The 17837-nt window shown below is 41.4% G+C and overlaps 1 protein-coding gene across 1 annotated transcript; it reads right to left on the bottom strand.

Moving 5' to 3' along the window:
- Nucleotides 1-277: 277 nt before the first annotated feature.
- On the bottom strand, nt 278-3655 carry LOC124674042 (4-sulfomuconolactone hydrolase). The gene is made up of 10 exons (XM_047210078.1): nt 3337-3655; nt 3181-3252; nt 2367-2446; nt 2123-2222; nt 1990-2043; nt 1804-1881; nt 1363-1460; nt 1211-1268; nt 713-834; nt 278-613 (listed from the first exon to the last, which is right to left on the bottom strand). The coding sequence occupies exons 1-10, from the start codon at nt 3568-3570 to the stop codon at nt 457-459; spliced, it is 1053 nt and encodes a 350-aa protein (XP_047066034.1). The 5' UTR covers nt 3571-3655; the 3' UTR covers nt 278-456.
- Nucleotides 3656-17837: the final 14182 nt, after the last annotated feature.

Genomic DNA, 17837 nt, shown 5'->3' with positions numbered 1-17837 from the left:
GTCAAGGACAGCTTCTATGTTTCTGCTAAGTCGGTATTTTATTAATGAAATCCATCTGACATACCAAAACACTCTTATTTAGAGATCACTGTCCCTTGTTGCATGATCATATTACCGAAACACTCTTATCTAGAGAGCACATGTTGCATGATCATATCAACAAAGATATAGACTCAACAAGGTAGGCTGGAAAAATAACCAGAAAATTCTGGTCTATTTTGGTGATAGAAGTCATAATATTTTAATACTTTGTAACCTTGTAGGGTGAGCAGAAAGGTTCACAATAAGCCCAGCTATTGCATTTATTAAACCTCCGAAAAAGGGTTACACAATTGAATATGACTATCAAACTGAAGAAACAGTACCGAAGTAGATAGATCACTTTCATACAAGGATTTAGTTGCTCGCCTGAACACTGTCAGACCTGCTACCCTACACTGACCTAGAACATCTCCCTCATGGAGTAACCCAGGCACCTTGGAATAGTTGGCTTACTGTTTTTCCTAAAATCCACTCCAAATCTGATGTTGAAACAGCTATCTTGCCAGCAACATGAGAGATTGCCTCCTTTGCTCCTTTGTAGCCACATTCAGGAATGACGTAGGGGAAGTCACTGCAAAGAACAAGTCCAGAATATAACCTCTCAGTCATGGGTATAGTGAAATAGACTCTGATCCAATGAAACTCTCGCTGGTGGGCTGTTTAATTTCACCTTCCCCACATTATTCGATTAGCTCCATAGCTGGAGATCGCGCGAGAAAGAAGCCGAGATGTGTCCTCATATGGATAAGATTCTCTTGTGATCCGGAAAAGAGCACTGTACTTCACGTAAACCTGTTGACGTAATGCATCATTGCATCAGCCTTAACATGGTGACACCAAACACAAGAATTGAACATGGCACTGTTGCCAAGCGACACTTTTACAATCAGGCAGCAGACATCATTTTATCTATTTGGCTTAAATCACTCTACTATCAACATGTAATCCACCTCACAAAATGATTTTTTTGATCCCTGATCTGTGTGCTCTGGTACTAGAAACTAGAAACTAAGAATACTAGCTTTAACAAACACTCCAAATAGCTACATTGCGCAAGTTAATATTTTTTTTCAGAAGCTATTCATAATCATGCAAGAATAGAAATCCAGAGAGTCAAGTCGTTGATTTCTTGAGCTACCTGCACAAGGTAACATGTTTCAGCAAATACCTGTGGGAATCTGGATAAATTCAGAAATGAAGAAAATGCCTTTTCTTCGTCATCATTCCTGCATGTTGATACCAGGAGAAGTTAGTTCAGATGACAACATGGTAATAATTGCATTTATTCCAGTTTATGGACAAGCAGCCACACAAGCCTACGTTGGTGGCTTGCAGAAAGCCATATGATCAAGAATAACAGTAGTTGCAGGATAATCCATACAAAGCTCCTCTATTTCCTGAATATATGAACTGATCCCCTGCATGAACAAGAAGTCAAGAACAGTAAAGAATAGGGAAATATCAAGTTACGTGGAGTATACAGTTCAGTAGATAGTAATACATAACTGTACTTTTAATATTGCCTCGGTTCTAGCGGCTGACCGACAAAACTAATGATCTCAAGCATGCAATTCTTTTAGTTAGAACCTTATGATGTGACCTACTGTTCTGTCAATCTGATCATTATTCGTTTTGTATCACCTACAAAGCATGTTTACCATTAGCATTTTAGCGACTGAAACAGATAATACAAAACTTAGATCCCATTTATATCCTTTACATTGAGTACACATGCATCTAGTATATGAATGCTTCTTTTACCTTCATCACCATAATTCCAACTGGTGCTCCAAGCTCCCCAGCCTTAGCAAACAATGACCTCCCCACCTCATTGGTCATCTATTCATATGAGAAATTTTGTGTACTCAGTCATTTATAATCATAAAGAAAAATCAGACGTACATGAAAGCTGATTCTACAATGATGCAAAGTTGCCCATGTGCAAACCTTTTGACTGGAAGGCCATAAGTTTGGGTTGAAACGGACAGCACGGTACTTTTCCTGGTGAGAAGCAAGTGAAACATATATTAGAAAGTATGAACCATTTATTTTATGCTTAGAAATTTCGAAAAGACTGTACTTGCACAATTAGATGTTCAAGCTGCTTAATGCCACTCCCATCATCTGCAGGATTCGCAAGGCAGCAGCCGATGAATTTTGATGGATATTTCTTCAAGACACTACAGAACAGAAGAAATATGTTGAAGCAGACGTACACAAATAAATAACGATTAAAACGTATCAAAGCAGGAAACCATTGAAATTTTTGTATAAATACACATCATAAAAGTAGTTCAGTTGGTACGGATGGCAGAAAAGATTACCTAGTCACTAAAGAGTGATCAAACATATGATTAATAGGTTGAACAATGAGCGCACCCGCAACTCCAGCTTCATCCATACACTATGGAAAAGATAAACAATGTTCGTAACAAAAATTCCATTGTCATAATCGATCTCAGGTCCTAAAAAGTTTAACAAAAAAGAAGTGCCGAGCAAGATAAATAAATAGAGTATGCATGTTGGAACTAATATCTGCAACACACAGTTTAGTGGCTAAGAAACAGAGGTAACAGAAAAGGGGGACAGGGCATTGGGTATTTTCTTTCCGTGTAGAATTGCCGTGTCCCAAATAGGTCATTCATAAGAAACTCCCAGCTGAGTTTTCCAAAATCTACCCGTAAAAGAATGGAAGTGTATCTTTCCTAAGAAACAGAGGGTCCTGTTGATACTTGATACACAGACATAGGGAAGTGGACAATGGGTTCTTCTTTTCCTCGTGAAATTCCCATGCTATAAATAGCTCATTCATTTCATCTAGACCTAAGAAACTCCTGACTGAAAGTTTGGTTCCAGTGGAACTGGGACGTCCCAAACATACCACAACTTTTATTAAAAAACATACTACCACAAGTTCAGAACTTCACTTGCTAATGAAATATGAAGAAGAAAGTGACACCTTAAGAAATACAGCACCAATCAATCAATATCACAATCTTTCCCCAATGTGATAATGGCATGATCCACCCAGGATGCGGCACATCACCATATCCATATACTGACAGACTGACTACTTCGTTTCGAGCCGTCTACTGATAGTCAGATACGATACTAGCACAAAAGAAGAAGAGCAGAGACCTCGAGCAAGAAGTCGGCATCGCCCCGGAGCGTCGCCTCCTGGCCCGGGAAGAACGGGTACTCCCCGGCAGCCTGCACACGCACAGAACCACATAAACCACATCAAGAAACCCAGATTTGGGCATTGACGTCCAAGAACGGGGGTGCCTTTGTTACCTGCAGCGGGGAGGCCCAGACGTGGAGGTGGGAGTCCACGACCTTGAAAGAATTGGAGCCGGCCTTGCTGGAGGCGGCCATGGCGGCGGCGCAAATGGTGCCTGTGGTGGAGGAGAGGAGGAGCCTCCTCCTCGATGTGGGTGGGGTAGGTGAGAGGGAAGTGCGGGAGGAGGTTGTGGCGAGCGGGGACAAGAACCTGCAGGGGGCACGCACTGCTGATGAGGAGGCGGCCATTACAGAAGGAAGACGAGGTGTGGTGGCGGCCTCTGCCACGGCGTACGGTGTACGTGTGCCGGTGGCCGGAGTGTGCCACCAAGTACCAGATTTACAGGTGAAAATCCTTTCAAAGTCCCCTTCCCTTTCTAAAGCTTCCCCTAGGCAGTAGATGTCACTCTTGTGAAAATTGATTTTCAATCCTGAAATTTGCTCAAATAAACAAAGAATTACTTTCAGATTTCTTGCATGATCCAGGTTATCTTCCAGAAGGAGGATGGTATCATCTGCATACTGCAAGATAGCAACACCCCCTCTATCAGATATGTGCCTAGTCCAGTCAACAAACCCTCCCCGTGTGCTCTTTTGACAAGAACTGCAAGAATATCTACGCAAGGTCAAAAAGAATGGGGGAAAGTGGATCCCTGATGTCTTACTCTCCGTGTGCTCTTTTGACAAGAACTGAAAGAATATCTACAGCAAGGTCAAAGAGAATGGGGGAAAGTGTATGCCCCAATCTCTCCATTAACATTGATTCCCACTTTGCCACTAGTCACTGTTTTTATTATCAAGTCTATCCATTTGGATGGAAGTCCTTTTGCTTCCATTGATTGATAAAGAAAAGGCCATTTGACCTTGTCAAAGGCTTTCTCAAAGTCAATCTTGAAAAGAACTCCAGATTTTTTCCTTTTGGTCATTTAAAATCTCATGTAATATATTTACACCCTCCATTATATATCTTACTTTAATAAAAGTTGTTTGATTCAAAAGTACAATCTTCCAGATCACTTGAATGAGTCTATTGACTAAAACCCTTGTTATAATTTTCAAAGACACATTCAAGAGACAGATGGGCTTGTACTTTTGAATCCTGTCTGCATCCTTCCCTTTTGGAACTAAGGTAATTACCCCATAGTTTAATCTATCTATATCTAACTCTCCTTTTTGGAAATCATTCAGCAGGTCAAAAAGATCCCGCTTCACCAATTCGATCTCAATTTTCTGGTAGAATTCTGCATTAAACCCATTTGGGCCAGCTGCTTTATTAGCTGCCATTTCAAACACAGAAGTCTTTAGGTCCTCCATGGTGAAATCTTTCATTAAAAACTCACAATCCTCTTCATTGAGCCTTTCTATTCCTACATTATTAAATCGAATATCATTTAAATCTGGATTACCAAAGAGTTTTTTTATAGAAGTCAGTAATATATCTCTTTAGATTTTCCTGACATTCTATCAAACCCTCATCCTGATTTAAACTTACAATCAAAGTTTTCCTTCTCCTCCCATTTTCCTCGGAGTGATAATATCTATTGATATTATCCCCCTCCAGCATTTCTTTTTCTTTTGCCCTCTAGATCCATTTAATTTCCTCTTCTTTAATGATTGTCTTCAGTTGATTCTGTAACATTTTTTAACCTATATTTCTGTTTGTATTAGACCATATAACTCCCCCATTTTTATCAATTTCATCTATTTGGATAGCTAGAGATCCTCTTTTCTTCCTATATCCCCCCTCAATATTTCAATTCCATCCTTTCAAGGTTTTCCTCAAGCATTCAAATATTTTTTCCCATATGTCAATGTTCCTATTCCCAGAATTTTTTTTGGATCCATACCCCATTTATCACTTCCTTGAGGTCAGGTCTCAAGAACCAGCAGTTTTCAACTCTGAAAATAACCTGGGTCCTGGGCATGTCCCTTGTCTTGATTAAAATGGGGGTAAGATCAGTTAATTCACTAGGTAAAGTTGTTGCACATACCAATGGGAATTTTTCTTCCCATGATGGTGATACTAAAACCCTATCCAATAATTCATAGGTGGGATCTTCATGGTTGTTGCACCAAGTGAATTTCCTGCCTGAAAGAGCTATTTCCGTTAATCCACATTGCTCAGTTACAACATTAAACAATGGACTCCATCTATTATATCCCCCTGGCTTATTTTTCTCACTTCCTTTCCTGGTCATGTTAAAATCACCAGTGATCAGTATGGGGTGTGTGGAGCTCCTAATGACATTCACTAGTTCTACTAAGAAGTTGGCTTTGCCATCTTGCTGTGCATCCCCATATACCACCACTAGATTCCAGGTGAAGTTGTCTTTCTTGCTTGCTATAAGGAATCTAACAAAATAAACCCCTCTTTACTTTTCCACCACATCATAAGTTTCTCTATTTACTCCCAGTAAAATCCCCCCATATGTCCCTCTTGCGGGTATACCATCCCAACAGAACTCATACCCTCCACTTATTTCCTTAAGGAAATTAGTTGGGTATTCCCGTCTCACTGTTTCCTATATACAAACAAAGTCTAATTTGTGATCCTTTATATTCTGTCTAATATAGCTTTTCTTACTCTCTTCCCCTGTACCTCTACTATTCCATGTGAAGCCACTTATCATTTAGATTCTTTCTTTTTCCCATTTCTACACTTCACCTTAGGTTTAATGGGGGTTTTGCAGTGAAGCTCCAAAGGAGTCACTCTTCCTCCCACATTATGTTCTGCCCCACTAATGTATGGGAAAATCAAGTTGTCTGTTAAAACCTCACAGTCCCCTTTTCCCATTTTGAGAATATCCATTAGAATTTGGTCAACATCATCTGGTTGTTTGTCCATGTCTAATGGATATTCCAAAATTTCAGGGTCCTCCTCTTTACTCAGAAAAATGTTCACCCTAGCTTGTTCTTGCTCTCTGATCAAGGCTAAATTAGTATCTATCATGTCCAGAGTAGTGCCAAGTTCAATTCCTACCTTGCTAGCAATGTCTAAGATACTATAATCGAAGTGTTAGCAATAGTAGGTAAATATGTACTACCTTTCGATGACCGAAGATTCCTCACCATGGCTCTATTTTTTGCCCTATCCAAGGTTGGGACATCACTTTTTGGGGCTAGTCTCGTTGCTAAATCTATTCCCATTAGCCTCTTCTATCTCCTCCAAAATACCCACACCCTTGTGCTTCTTCTTCCCATGATTAGGTGCCTTCCCATCATGTGTTTTTGTGTGTTCATGCTCAAAGATGAGTCAGATTCCCCAATCTTATCTCCTTCATCACTGATGACCCACAAGTATAGGGGGTGTATCATAGTACTTTCGATAAATAAGAGTGTCGAACCCAACGAGGAGCAGGAGGTGTTGACGAGCAGTTTTGATCGAGGATTCACTGTAAACACTAGCAAACAGGTTTGCAGGGGTATTTGGTATTGCAGATAAATAAAGTACGAGTAAATAAAATGCAGTAATAATAAGGGATTTCTATTTTCGTGCCCCTGCTTCGTTAGTTGTACTCAGTTTTCCCCAGCCCCTTAGTTTTTCCTCAGCTTTCCCCTCCCTCTAGTTTGAAACCCCTCGAAGACGTGGGTTGCCGTCAGGTCGAGGCCTTACCGTTACCGTCAGGTCGGTTCCTCTCTGACCGTCTCGTGCTGACGGGTAGCCATCCATCTACCGCTGACGCGTGGGCCGTTTTATTTTCTGATTGTATACGCGGTGCTGCCAATGACAAATGGGGCCGCTCTATGGGGCTACCGCAGCCAATGACCAGTGGATCGTCTATTTATTTATAGAAAATTATATATTGCCGCTCTGTGGGGCCTCCGCAACCAATGACCGCTGTGGCAGGTGACTATTTTCGCAGCTTAATCTAAAGTGACTCTTATGCTAAATATTGTGCATCCCGACGTTGACCTAGCAGTGGCGGCGAGCATAGCCGTTATGACCATGCCGATATTGGCATCGGCATCGACATCGTTTGGAGGATGTGGTGCTCGAATAATAGTGGAAATGCGATATTATTTTTTACATGCATAATATATAGAAAATAGCTAGATCTCTAAATCGATGCATATGAAGCTACATATATATTCTTGGTCATAATCCCCTTATCTAAAGGGGATGGATGCAAGGCTTCACGTCGTCGTCGCTTTCATCGTCGGCATCTTCGTCGTCCGAGTAGTAGTACCTCCTGCACATTGTTCCGTCGAACACCTTCACCGTGAGCACATCATCGCCTTCATATTTGAAGTGTACGTAGCAGCCGAAATCCACACCGTGCGCGATGGCGAATTTCTCCCAGCCCTTGTCGAGGTACATCCGGCCTTGTCCGTCAAATAGGACCTCCACGGTCCCGAGACGAGGACCGCAGCCAGCCTGCTCGCAGATACACCTTAGCTGGCTCCTGGCCGTCAAGATAGTCCGCAAACTTTTTTGGGAGTTCCTGCAAAGAGATCGAGCGCCGATCGTTTGAAATTAAAGGTTTTTTAGAACATGCCCATAATTAATCACATGTATCATATATGTGGGAACGCGTACGTATCTTCTTGACCAAAGGGTCTTCATAGACGACGATGAAGAACTCCTCTATGATCAATGGCAGTGTTGACGGTGGTGGTGGCAATGATGATGATCCACTTCCCCTTCCCGTTCCCGTTCCCGTTCCCCTTCCCCTTCCCCTTCCGGTCCGCGTCCGAGACGTGGAAGCCATGGCAATGGATGATCAAGTGTATGTGAACGAAGAAGAGAGAGGCAGAACCTATTGACACAAGGGATGGCCGTGTGGGTGTTTATAAGGGAGAGATGACCGTTGTAGGGGTTTACACAATAAAATAAGGAGGAGGTGAAAGTTGGTGGGGGTTTACACAATAAATTAAGGAGGAGATGACCGTTGTGGGGGTTTACACAATAAATTAAGGAGGAGACGACCGTTGTGGGGGTATATATCTCAACAAAAAAGTAATGCGGACTATCTTGACGGAAATGGAACTTCGTGATATAGTTTATCATTTTACCGTGAAAAGTAATGCCTAAAAGAAATGGTAATTCGTGATAGTTTATCATTTACCGTAATGGCTACAACAAATCGTTGATGGTTTATCATTTTTTGCGTGAAAAGTAATGGCTACAAGAAATGGGTGATGGTGTATCATTTTTTGCGTGCAAAGTAATGGCTACAACAAAATCGGTGATGGTTTATCGTTTTTTGCGTGAAAAGTAATGGCTACAAGAAATGGGTGATGGTGTATCATTTTTTGCGTGCAAAGTAATGGCTACAACAAAATCGGTGATGGTTTATCGTTTTTTGCGTGAAAAGTAATGGCTACAAGAAATGGGTGATGGTGTATCATTTTTTGCGTGAAAAGTAATGGCTACAACAAAATCGGTGATGATTTATCGTTTTTTGCGTGAAAAGTAATCGGTACAAGAAATGGGTGATGGTGTATCATTTTTGTGCGTGAAAAGTAATGGCTACAACAAATCGGTGATGGTTTATCGTTTTTTGCATGAAAAGTAATGGCTACAAGAAATGGGTGATGGTGTATCATTTTTTGCGTGAAAAGTAATGGCTACAACAAAATCGGTGATGATTTATCGTTTTTTGCGTGAAAAGTAATGGGTACAATCCCTACAAGAAATGGGTGATGGTGTATCATTTTTTTGCGTGAAAAGTAATGGCTACAACAAATCGGTGATGGTTTATCATTTTTTGCGTGAAAAGTAATGCCTAAAAAGAGTTTATAATTTAGCTCGTGAAAAATAATGCATAAAACCAAACTTTGCGTGAAGCTAACCGACGACAGAGAGAGAGAGGGTGGTGGCCCCGACCAGAGAGAGAGATAGGGGTTATCTAGCCCGTTAGATCATACGATCAACGGTCGGCGGGCACGATCCGCGTGACATGGGCTAGACCAATCAGGGCAATGTTGGGCGTCTGTGAGAGTTTGTGAAGGGAGAGGGCAAAACTGAGTAGTATCAAGAAACCAAGGGCAAGTGAGTAGTAAACGGACTAAGGGATTCAAATATGAGATTTAAAAAATGGAAAATGCGTGTTTTGTACAATGAAACCCATCTTGGCCTACCTCAAACTATTTGCAATACAAATCTACATGAGTGTGAAAATTATGGCCTCATTCAGACAAAGTATGTTTTGGGGAAAGCTGTTTTGGGTAGGGCTTATTTTGGAAAACCATGCACGTTCATAGCTACTAGGTGATTTGAGAAGTGGCAATTTGTGGTGAAACTTGATTTATCTATGATTTATCTATGATTTGAGAAGTGGCAATTTGTGGTAAAGACTCCATGAGTAAGTGCCACTCTTTTTCGGAATTTTTTGCACATTAAATAACTCATTTAACTAGTTAATCCCATTTGTTGACTCTCCGTTGACCAGCCACTTGAGGGTAAACTGAGTATATTACACTAGCCAGTATTAGCACTCAAGGAGAAAACTGAGCACACAAAAATGCTAGTATATGACTCGGGGGTATACCTGAGTATATCTAAATTTCCAGGGTTAGACCCGAGGACGCGTGTTGCGGTGTAGAAGTGGAAGACGTGCCATTGTTGACGCGTGTCGCGGTGCAGACGTGCAAATAGTGGACGCGTAGGACGCGGGTCGCATTTAGGACGCGTAAGCCCCTCCCTCCCTCCCTCTCGCACACGTCGTCTCATTCTCGCTCACGCACGAAACCACCCCTCTCACGTCCCATCAACTTCTCCAAATCGAAAAACCCCAACCGCCGTACGCACGCTACCCTGCCGGCGATGGAGAAGAAGAATGCGCCGGCGGCCGTCGCCTCCGAGCCCGTCGCCTCCGCGCCCGTCGCCTCCGAGCCCATCGCCGCCGAGCCCGTCGCCGCCGAGCGCGTCGCCTCCGAGGGCGGCACATCCAAGCGCGGCGCCTCCGTGAACTGGGCCTCTCTCTCGGCTGATGGACCACTTCACAAGATCGGCCAATGCTTACTGGCGAACGAGGAGTACGCCGACACCTACTCGCTATGAGGCAAGTCTCGTAGAAATTGGCGCTCAGGTTTGCTCGAGCCCGACGTGCACCCGGACGAATGGATCATGCTACACCACGCCCTTCCACGTGTCGCTGAGTTCACCTTCCTCCAACTCGGCACATCACGCTACGTCACCATAGATCTATCGGAAGTTCATACAAGGTTCAAATTCCTCCATATCTACCTTTTTATTTTCAATCTTAAACACATCTTAGTGCTGAATGTTATCTTCATCAATATATTTTAGATACAACTTCGTCGGCTTTTGCCGTGGTGTCATCGTGCTTGCCCGTAAGAACCCGCCGCACAAGATACGGCTGCTGAACCCACTCACAAAGAAATCGAACACTATGTTTGAGGCGCAGATGCCATCCGTTTTTCTGAAACCAGCCGTCGTTATCAAATCCCCGACTATGGTCTTCGTTGCCGCACATTACCCGTCGGAAATTGGTTGGGTCGATGAGAGCACTCCAACTAAGGATATAAATGAAGATTGGGGAGAAGGAAGATTTTCGATCAAGAACCATTGTCTGCGTTGCATTACCCCGTTCAATGGTGAACTGTATGCGTAGGCTGCGGACAATTTTGAGATCGGAAGAATAGTGTGCACCAATGTACAGCTGCGGCAGCGCGCGAGCACTCGTCAAGATGGAGACACTAATTTCATTTCCGAACTTGGACGTCGAAGTTCTACCTTGTGAAGACGGATGGTGATCTCGTCGCTTGTGTTGTTGGTCAGCGAGGCTTTGGCGGGCAAACCATTGGTGTACCGTGTGGACACTCGCAGCCGCTCTCTCCATCCGGTCGGCAACATTGGCAGTAATGCCTTCTTCGTGAATTATATCCGGTGTATCTCCGTCGACACCGTAGTGTACCCGACACTTCGACTCCGGCAACATCTACTACGCGGATTTGGGTTATATCGTAGAGTACTCTCATGATACAAAGGCCTGGGATGAGTGGCCAGTACGTGTGGATAGAATAGGAAGCTACGGTATAAGAAATAAACACAAGCCATACCGTTTGGAGGATGTATTGGCCGCACACTGCAGACGGAAGGAGTTCAATGAATATTTCCTTGGGGAAATGCACGAATGGAGCGACGAAGAAATATATGAGGAGGAATGAAGAACAAATTCATTCATCCTAATCTTCTTGTTGTCCATACATTGCGTGCTTGTATATTTTTCAGCTTAGTTTGTCGTGAACATTAACAACGTTATTGCCTGCTTTTGGCTGCTGTATGCAGTTTATGTATTATAGTTAGTATTGTGATTATGCTGTTGTGAATTTATCATATACTAGCTTCTAGATTTGCTACAAGATTTGCTGCCATATTGGGCAAAAAACGAGGGCCAAAAGGCATAAATAACTCCAGAGATTTGCTACTAGATTTGCTACTAGATTTGCTGCCATACTGAAGAAAGACAGAAATAGAAGCTTCTCTAGATTTGATACTAATTTGGTGAAAAAGACAGAGAGAGAAAGAGGGGAAAAGGTGCTCTTAAAAATGCCAATTTGGGCCGAGAGAGACAAAACCCAGCCTCCCGCTCACGTGCAACCAAACGCTTCTCGTCCCGTCCCACGCGGTCCCTTTCTACCAGCCCCACGCGACGCGGCCCCACACGACGCGGCCCCACAGACGACGCGGCGCAACACGTCGGCACGTAACGTCCAAATAAACGGATTCCTTCCGTCTGAGCTCCTTCTGCGGGTTTCAGACATAGGCTTGGGGAAAACTGAGGAAAAACTAAGGGGCTGGGGAAAACTGAGTACAACTAACGACCCGAGGGCACGAAAATAGAAATCCCTAATAATAATTGCAGCGAGTGAACCAATCTTTTTTATAGCAAAGGGCAAGCCGGTTGTTTTACTTATGATGGCCAAACGTTCCTGAGGACACATGGGAATTACGTCAAGTGCTTTCGCTTCACATAGCTGAATAATCTTCAATGGTTTGGTAGGTGTTGTGTGGGTGAACCTATGTAATGTACTACCCAATACTTGGACTAATACATAGTTGTGATTATACCTCTTGCAAGCATCCGCAACTACAAGAAAGTAATTAAGATAAATCTAACCACAGTCCTAAACTTTGAGATCCTACAATCCCTCGTGCACCGGTTTCCTAACGGGGGTTTGGGTTTCTGTCGCTCCCGCAACCCCACAATTAGTAGAAAAATACACGATGCATTCCCCTAGGCCCATGAAGTCGAAGTATCATGTAGTCGACGTTCACATGACACCACTAGAAGAATAGCACCACAACTTAAATATCAAATAATTGCATATTACTCAACATAGTTCCACTATTAACATCATGAATTCTACCATGTCCTCAAGAACTAAATGAACTACTCACGAGACATCATATGGATCATAATCAGAGGTGATATAATGATGAATAACAATCTGGATATAAACCTTAATTTAATGGTTTCACTCAATAGCATCAACTACAAGGAGTAATCAACACCGGGAAAGTTTCCCCTATGAACTAGACAAGTATCAAACCCAAGATGTTACAGCGGGATGGCGAGGAGATGACAGTGATGATGGTACTGGTGGTGGAGATGATGGTGATTATGATCTCGATGAAGTCCAGCTCGATGGCGGCGACGATGGCGACGATTTCCCTCTCCGGGAGGGAATTTCCCCGGCAGATTTCTGCCTGCCGAAGAGCTTTTCTTTCTCTCTGGTTCTCCGCCCCGTAGCGGCGGCGGAATATTTCTGTGGTCGCTCCCCCGATCTTAGGTTTCTCGGGGGGTTGAAATACGCGAGGGGGCGTCGTTAGAAGTGGGCCAGGGCACCCAGACCATGCCTAGGCGCAGCCTGCGGCTGGCCCGCGCCTAGGGGTGGTCTGGCCCTCTCAGGGCCCATTTCTTCCTCCCCTTCTGGCTTTCTCCGTCATCTGGAAAAATAGGGATTTTCTGTATATTTTCTGGGAATTGTTGGTCTTCAGAAATATGGTGTCTTAACGGTCCTCTTTCCAGCAGAATGCTGGCTCCGGCGGTTGATTGTCCAATAATCATCAAACATGCAAAAATAGATGGAATGTCATAAGTATCACCACTAAATATGAAATATATCAATGGATAACAGTAAATTATGATATAAAATAGTAATGCAAATTGGACGTATCAACTCCCCCAAGCGAAACTGAACTTAGTAAACCAGCACTACGTGTTTATGGAGTGAAGTGTCGATAAACAAAATATGAACAAGAAGCATCATACTTACCAATACACAAGTCATTATAGACAACAATTTCTTATATAATTCAACTTGCAATGAGTAAGGAATCACTAAATAGAGGTACATAGTGGAAATCATAATTGGTGATGGCAAACTTTCGTTCTTGGTCAGAGAACAATTAACAAATTGTGCTTATCTTTCGAGCAGAGTCTTTATATTAGAGCTTATTGCAGAAATCACATGCTCAATCATTACAATCTCTTTTCAATCATGGATATCTTTTAAGGTTATATTCATTCAGATAAAATCATTGTGCTACACAAGGAAGAATAAAAGAGAGGATTGAATGGATCAACATATATAAATGGTTTGATCACAACAACTCTAATGCTTGCTTGAGACAGAGGGATAGGTTTACCGACTCAACATAAAAGTAAAAGAAAGGCCCTGCGCAGAGGGAAGCAAGATTACTCATGTGCTAGAGCTTTTTGTTTTAAATGCAATAGGAGTGTCGAAAATATACATTTTGAGAGGTATGCATGTCTATGTAAACGGATAGCATTGAACAATCTATCATATTTTAATATAGTGACCTCAAGAGCGACTCCCATGTAGTTCTCCGTTGTACACCATTATTTAGGATCTCTCCAGTACATAATGTGTGGAGCATTGTTTGTTTATTTGTTTATTTAATTAATATTTTGTTTGGGATGGGCACCCAGCGCCTTGCTCTTTTTGCAAAATTAAGGACTTAGCACATTATTCATGCTAGTCACGAAATGAAGTCATGAAAAGACAACAAAACATTCAATACTTCCTCATGAGCTAAGAACAAAACACAAAACAGGTATAATGTTTGAAGGTTTAAAGGTAGCACACAAGCAATTCACTTAAGAGTGGCAGCGAAATACCACATATAGGTAGATACATTGGACACAAATGGCATGATTTTTTTGGTTCATGGTTTGGATGCACGAGAAGCATTCCCTCTCAGTACATGTCTTTGGCTAGCAAGGTTGGGTAGCAAGCATAAGAGTCGAGCGAAACAAACAAATATACATGTGATAGAAAAAAAAATCATGCAATCTTCCTTGGAAGTACAAACGATTCAATCTTAAGAGTATTAAGCTTATGAGCGAACAAGAAATAAAGATAATGGAATAATATATCTACATGTATTTCTCTCTTTTCTACTTAAGCCTCAAAGTATTGTTGCTACGGACCAATGCTAAGTTTGCCAAGACCAACTAGAATAACTTCATGCTCCTAAAGTGATACCAATACTAACCAACAAGATTAATCATATGATAGAATTACAAACCAAAATAAGATGTGCAGAAAGTAAATGATAAAAACTTCTCATTAATATTCCATAACGGCAACTCTCACCAAGGGATACATAGATAATCAACTAAAGGAGAGATACTTCCACACTGCAAACTATCCTATATGATAACTCCACTACTCGAGATATGACTCTACTAAGAAGTAAATAAGTAAAAGATAATAGTATGATACCACGGCACTCCCCAAGCTTGGAACAAGCCAAGGGGATGCCAATACCAGTGACGGATTACTCCTTCGGCGGTAATCTTGGAGATCATCTTCCGGCAGCCCCTTGCCCTTGTCGTTGTTGGTGGAGACCACAATGCCTCTAAAACCAAGAACAAAACCTGGTAGAAACAACTCGAAACGAAAACACGATGAGAACACGATATACAGACCACGGGGAATCCGGGGGATTATATAGCAAAAACTTCCGTAACAAAAGGAAGCGAACAAGGCGAAACCGGGCCGGAAAGGTGCACCAGGGCGCCCAGACCATGCTTAGGCGCGGCCTGGAGCTGGCCCGCGCCTAGGGGTGGTTTGGTTCCCCTGGGCACCTTCTCCTACCCGTTTTCGTCTCGTAATTTTTCATATTTAATAAAAATGACAAAAATATAAACTAGGAAGTTTAACGCGAACTTTGTCTTACTAAAACTGTTACCTATTCGAAAACAGACTCTGCAGATTCCTGAATTTGCTCCTTAATGAATTCTTCTGGAGTCACCACTTAGACAACATCAATATCTTCATTATAAGAATCTCGAGAAATATAATGCTTGAGTCTTTTCCCATTCACCACTTGTGTAGTGTTATCCTTCAATGAAGCAATTTTTATGGCACCGGAACGATACACCTCTTCAATAGTAAAAGGTCCTTCCCATTTAGAGAGTAATTTTCCTGCAAAAAATCTGAGACGAGACCTATACAATAGAATTTTATCACCAACATGGAACTCTCTCTTAAGAATTCTCTTATCGTGCCACTTTTTAATATTCTCTTTAAAGAGTCTAGAATTTTCATAAGCTTCATTCCTCCATTCATCTAGATAACTCAAGTCAAGCAACCTTTTTTACCGGCTAGTTTAAACTCTCCATTAAGTTCTTTCACTGCCTAATACGATTTGTGTTCTAATTCTAAAAGAAAGTGACAAGCTTTTCCATAAACCATTTTGTAAGGAGACATACCCATAGGATTTTTATAAGAAGTTCTATAAGCCCATAAAGCATCATTTAACTTACTAGCCCAATTCTTCCTAGATTTATTAACAGTCTTTTGCAAGATAGATTTAATCTCTCTATTTGATAATTCTACTTGCCCACTTGTTTGAGGATGATAGGCTGAAGCAATTCTATGATTAACATCATATCTAGCAAGTGTCTTTCTAAAACCACCATGAATAAAATGAGAACCTCCATCAGTCATAAGATATCTAGGCACACAAAATCTAGGGAAAATAACATATTTAAGCATTTTTAATGAGGTCTCACCATCAACACTCTTTGTAGGTATAGATTTTACCCATTTAGTAACATAATCAACATCAACAAGTATATGAGTATAACCTTCTGAAGGAGGAAAAGGACCCATAAAGTCACATTCCCAGCAGTCAAATGGTTCAATAACAAGAGAATAACTCATAGGAATTTCATTGCGTCTAGAAATATTACCAACTCTTTGGCATTCATCACAAGATAAAATAAACTTTCTTGCATCCTTAAAAAGAGTAGGCCAATAAAAACCTGATTGTAGAACCTTTTGTGCAGTTCTATCTCCAGCATGATGTCCTCCATATGCACTACCATGACATTTTCTCAATATCTCCTGTTGCTCATATTCCGGAACACATCTTCGCATAATACCATCCACTCCTTCTTTAGATAAGTGTGGGTCATCCCAAAAATAATACCTCAAGTCATAGAAGAATTTCCTTCTTTGCTGAGCTGTAAATGTTGGAGGCAAATAATTGGAAACAATAAAGTTAGCATAATGAGCATACCAAGACTCTCACGCGAGGTTACTTTTACTACAGCCAATTGTTCATTTGGAAAACTATCATTAACATGAATAGGATCGTACGAAATGTTTTCCAATCTAGACAAATTATCAACAACAGGATTTTTAGCACCTTTCCTATCTACAATATGCAAATCAAACTCTTGTAAAAGAAAAACCCATCTATTAAGCCTAGGCTTAGCATCTTTCTTTTCCATAAGGTATCTAATAGCAGCATGATCAGTATGAATAGTAACTTTCGAATCAACAATATAAGGTCTAAACCTATCACAAGCAAAGACTACAACTAGAAATACCTTTTCAGTAGTAGCATAATTCTTTTGAGCAGCATCAAGAGTCTTACTAGCATAATGAATAACATTTAACTTCTTATCTACGCGATGTCCAAGAACAACACCTACTGCAAAATCACTAGCATCACACATAATTTCAAAGGGTAAATTCCAATCAGGTGGTTGAATAATAGGAGCAGTGGTTAAAGCCTTCTTTAGAGTTTCAAAAGCTTCCTTATAGTCATCATCAAAAACAAAAGGTACATCCTTTTGGAGAAGATTAGTAAGAGGCTTTGAAATTTTAGAGAAATCTTTAATAAACCTCCTATAGAAACCAACATGACCAAGAATACTATGAATACCTTTAACATCCCCGGGACATGGCATTTCTCAATTGCTTCCACTTTGGCTCTGTCGACTTCAATACCTCTTTCAGAAATTTTATGTCCAAGAACAATTCCTCCATTTACCATAAAGTGGCATTTCTTCCAATTAAGAACACGATTAGTTTCTTCACATCTCTGCAAAACTTTATCAAGATTGTGCAAACAATTATCAAAAGAAGTCTCATAGATGGAGAAATTGTCCATGAATACTTCCACAATTTCTGCACAAAAACCATGAAAGATAGCAGACATGCATCTTTGAAACGTAGCAGGAGCATTACACAAACCAAAAGGCATACGTCTATAAGCATAAGTTCCA

This window comes from Lolium rigidum, chromosome 7 (assembly GCF_022539505.1).
Source record: "Lolium rigidum isolate FL_2022 chromosome 7, APGP_CSIRO_Lrig_0.1, whole genome shotgun sequence".
Lineage (NCBI taxonomy): Eukaryota > Viridiplantae > Streptophyta > Magnoliopsida > Poales > Poaceae > Lolium > Lolium rigidum.
The sequence above is the reverse complement of the archived record's forward strand: the minus strand, read 5'-3'. Positions and strand labels throughout refer to the sequence as shown.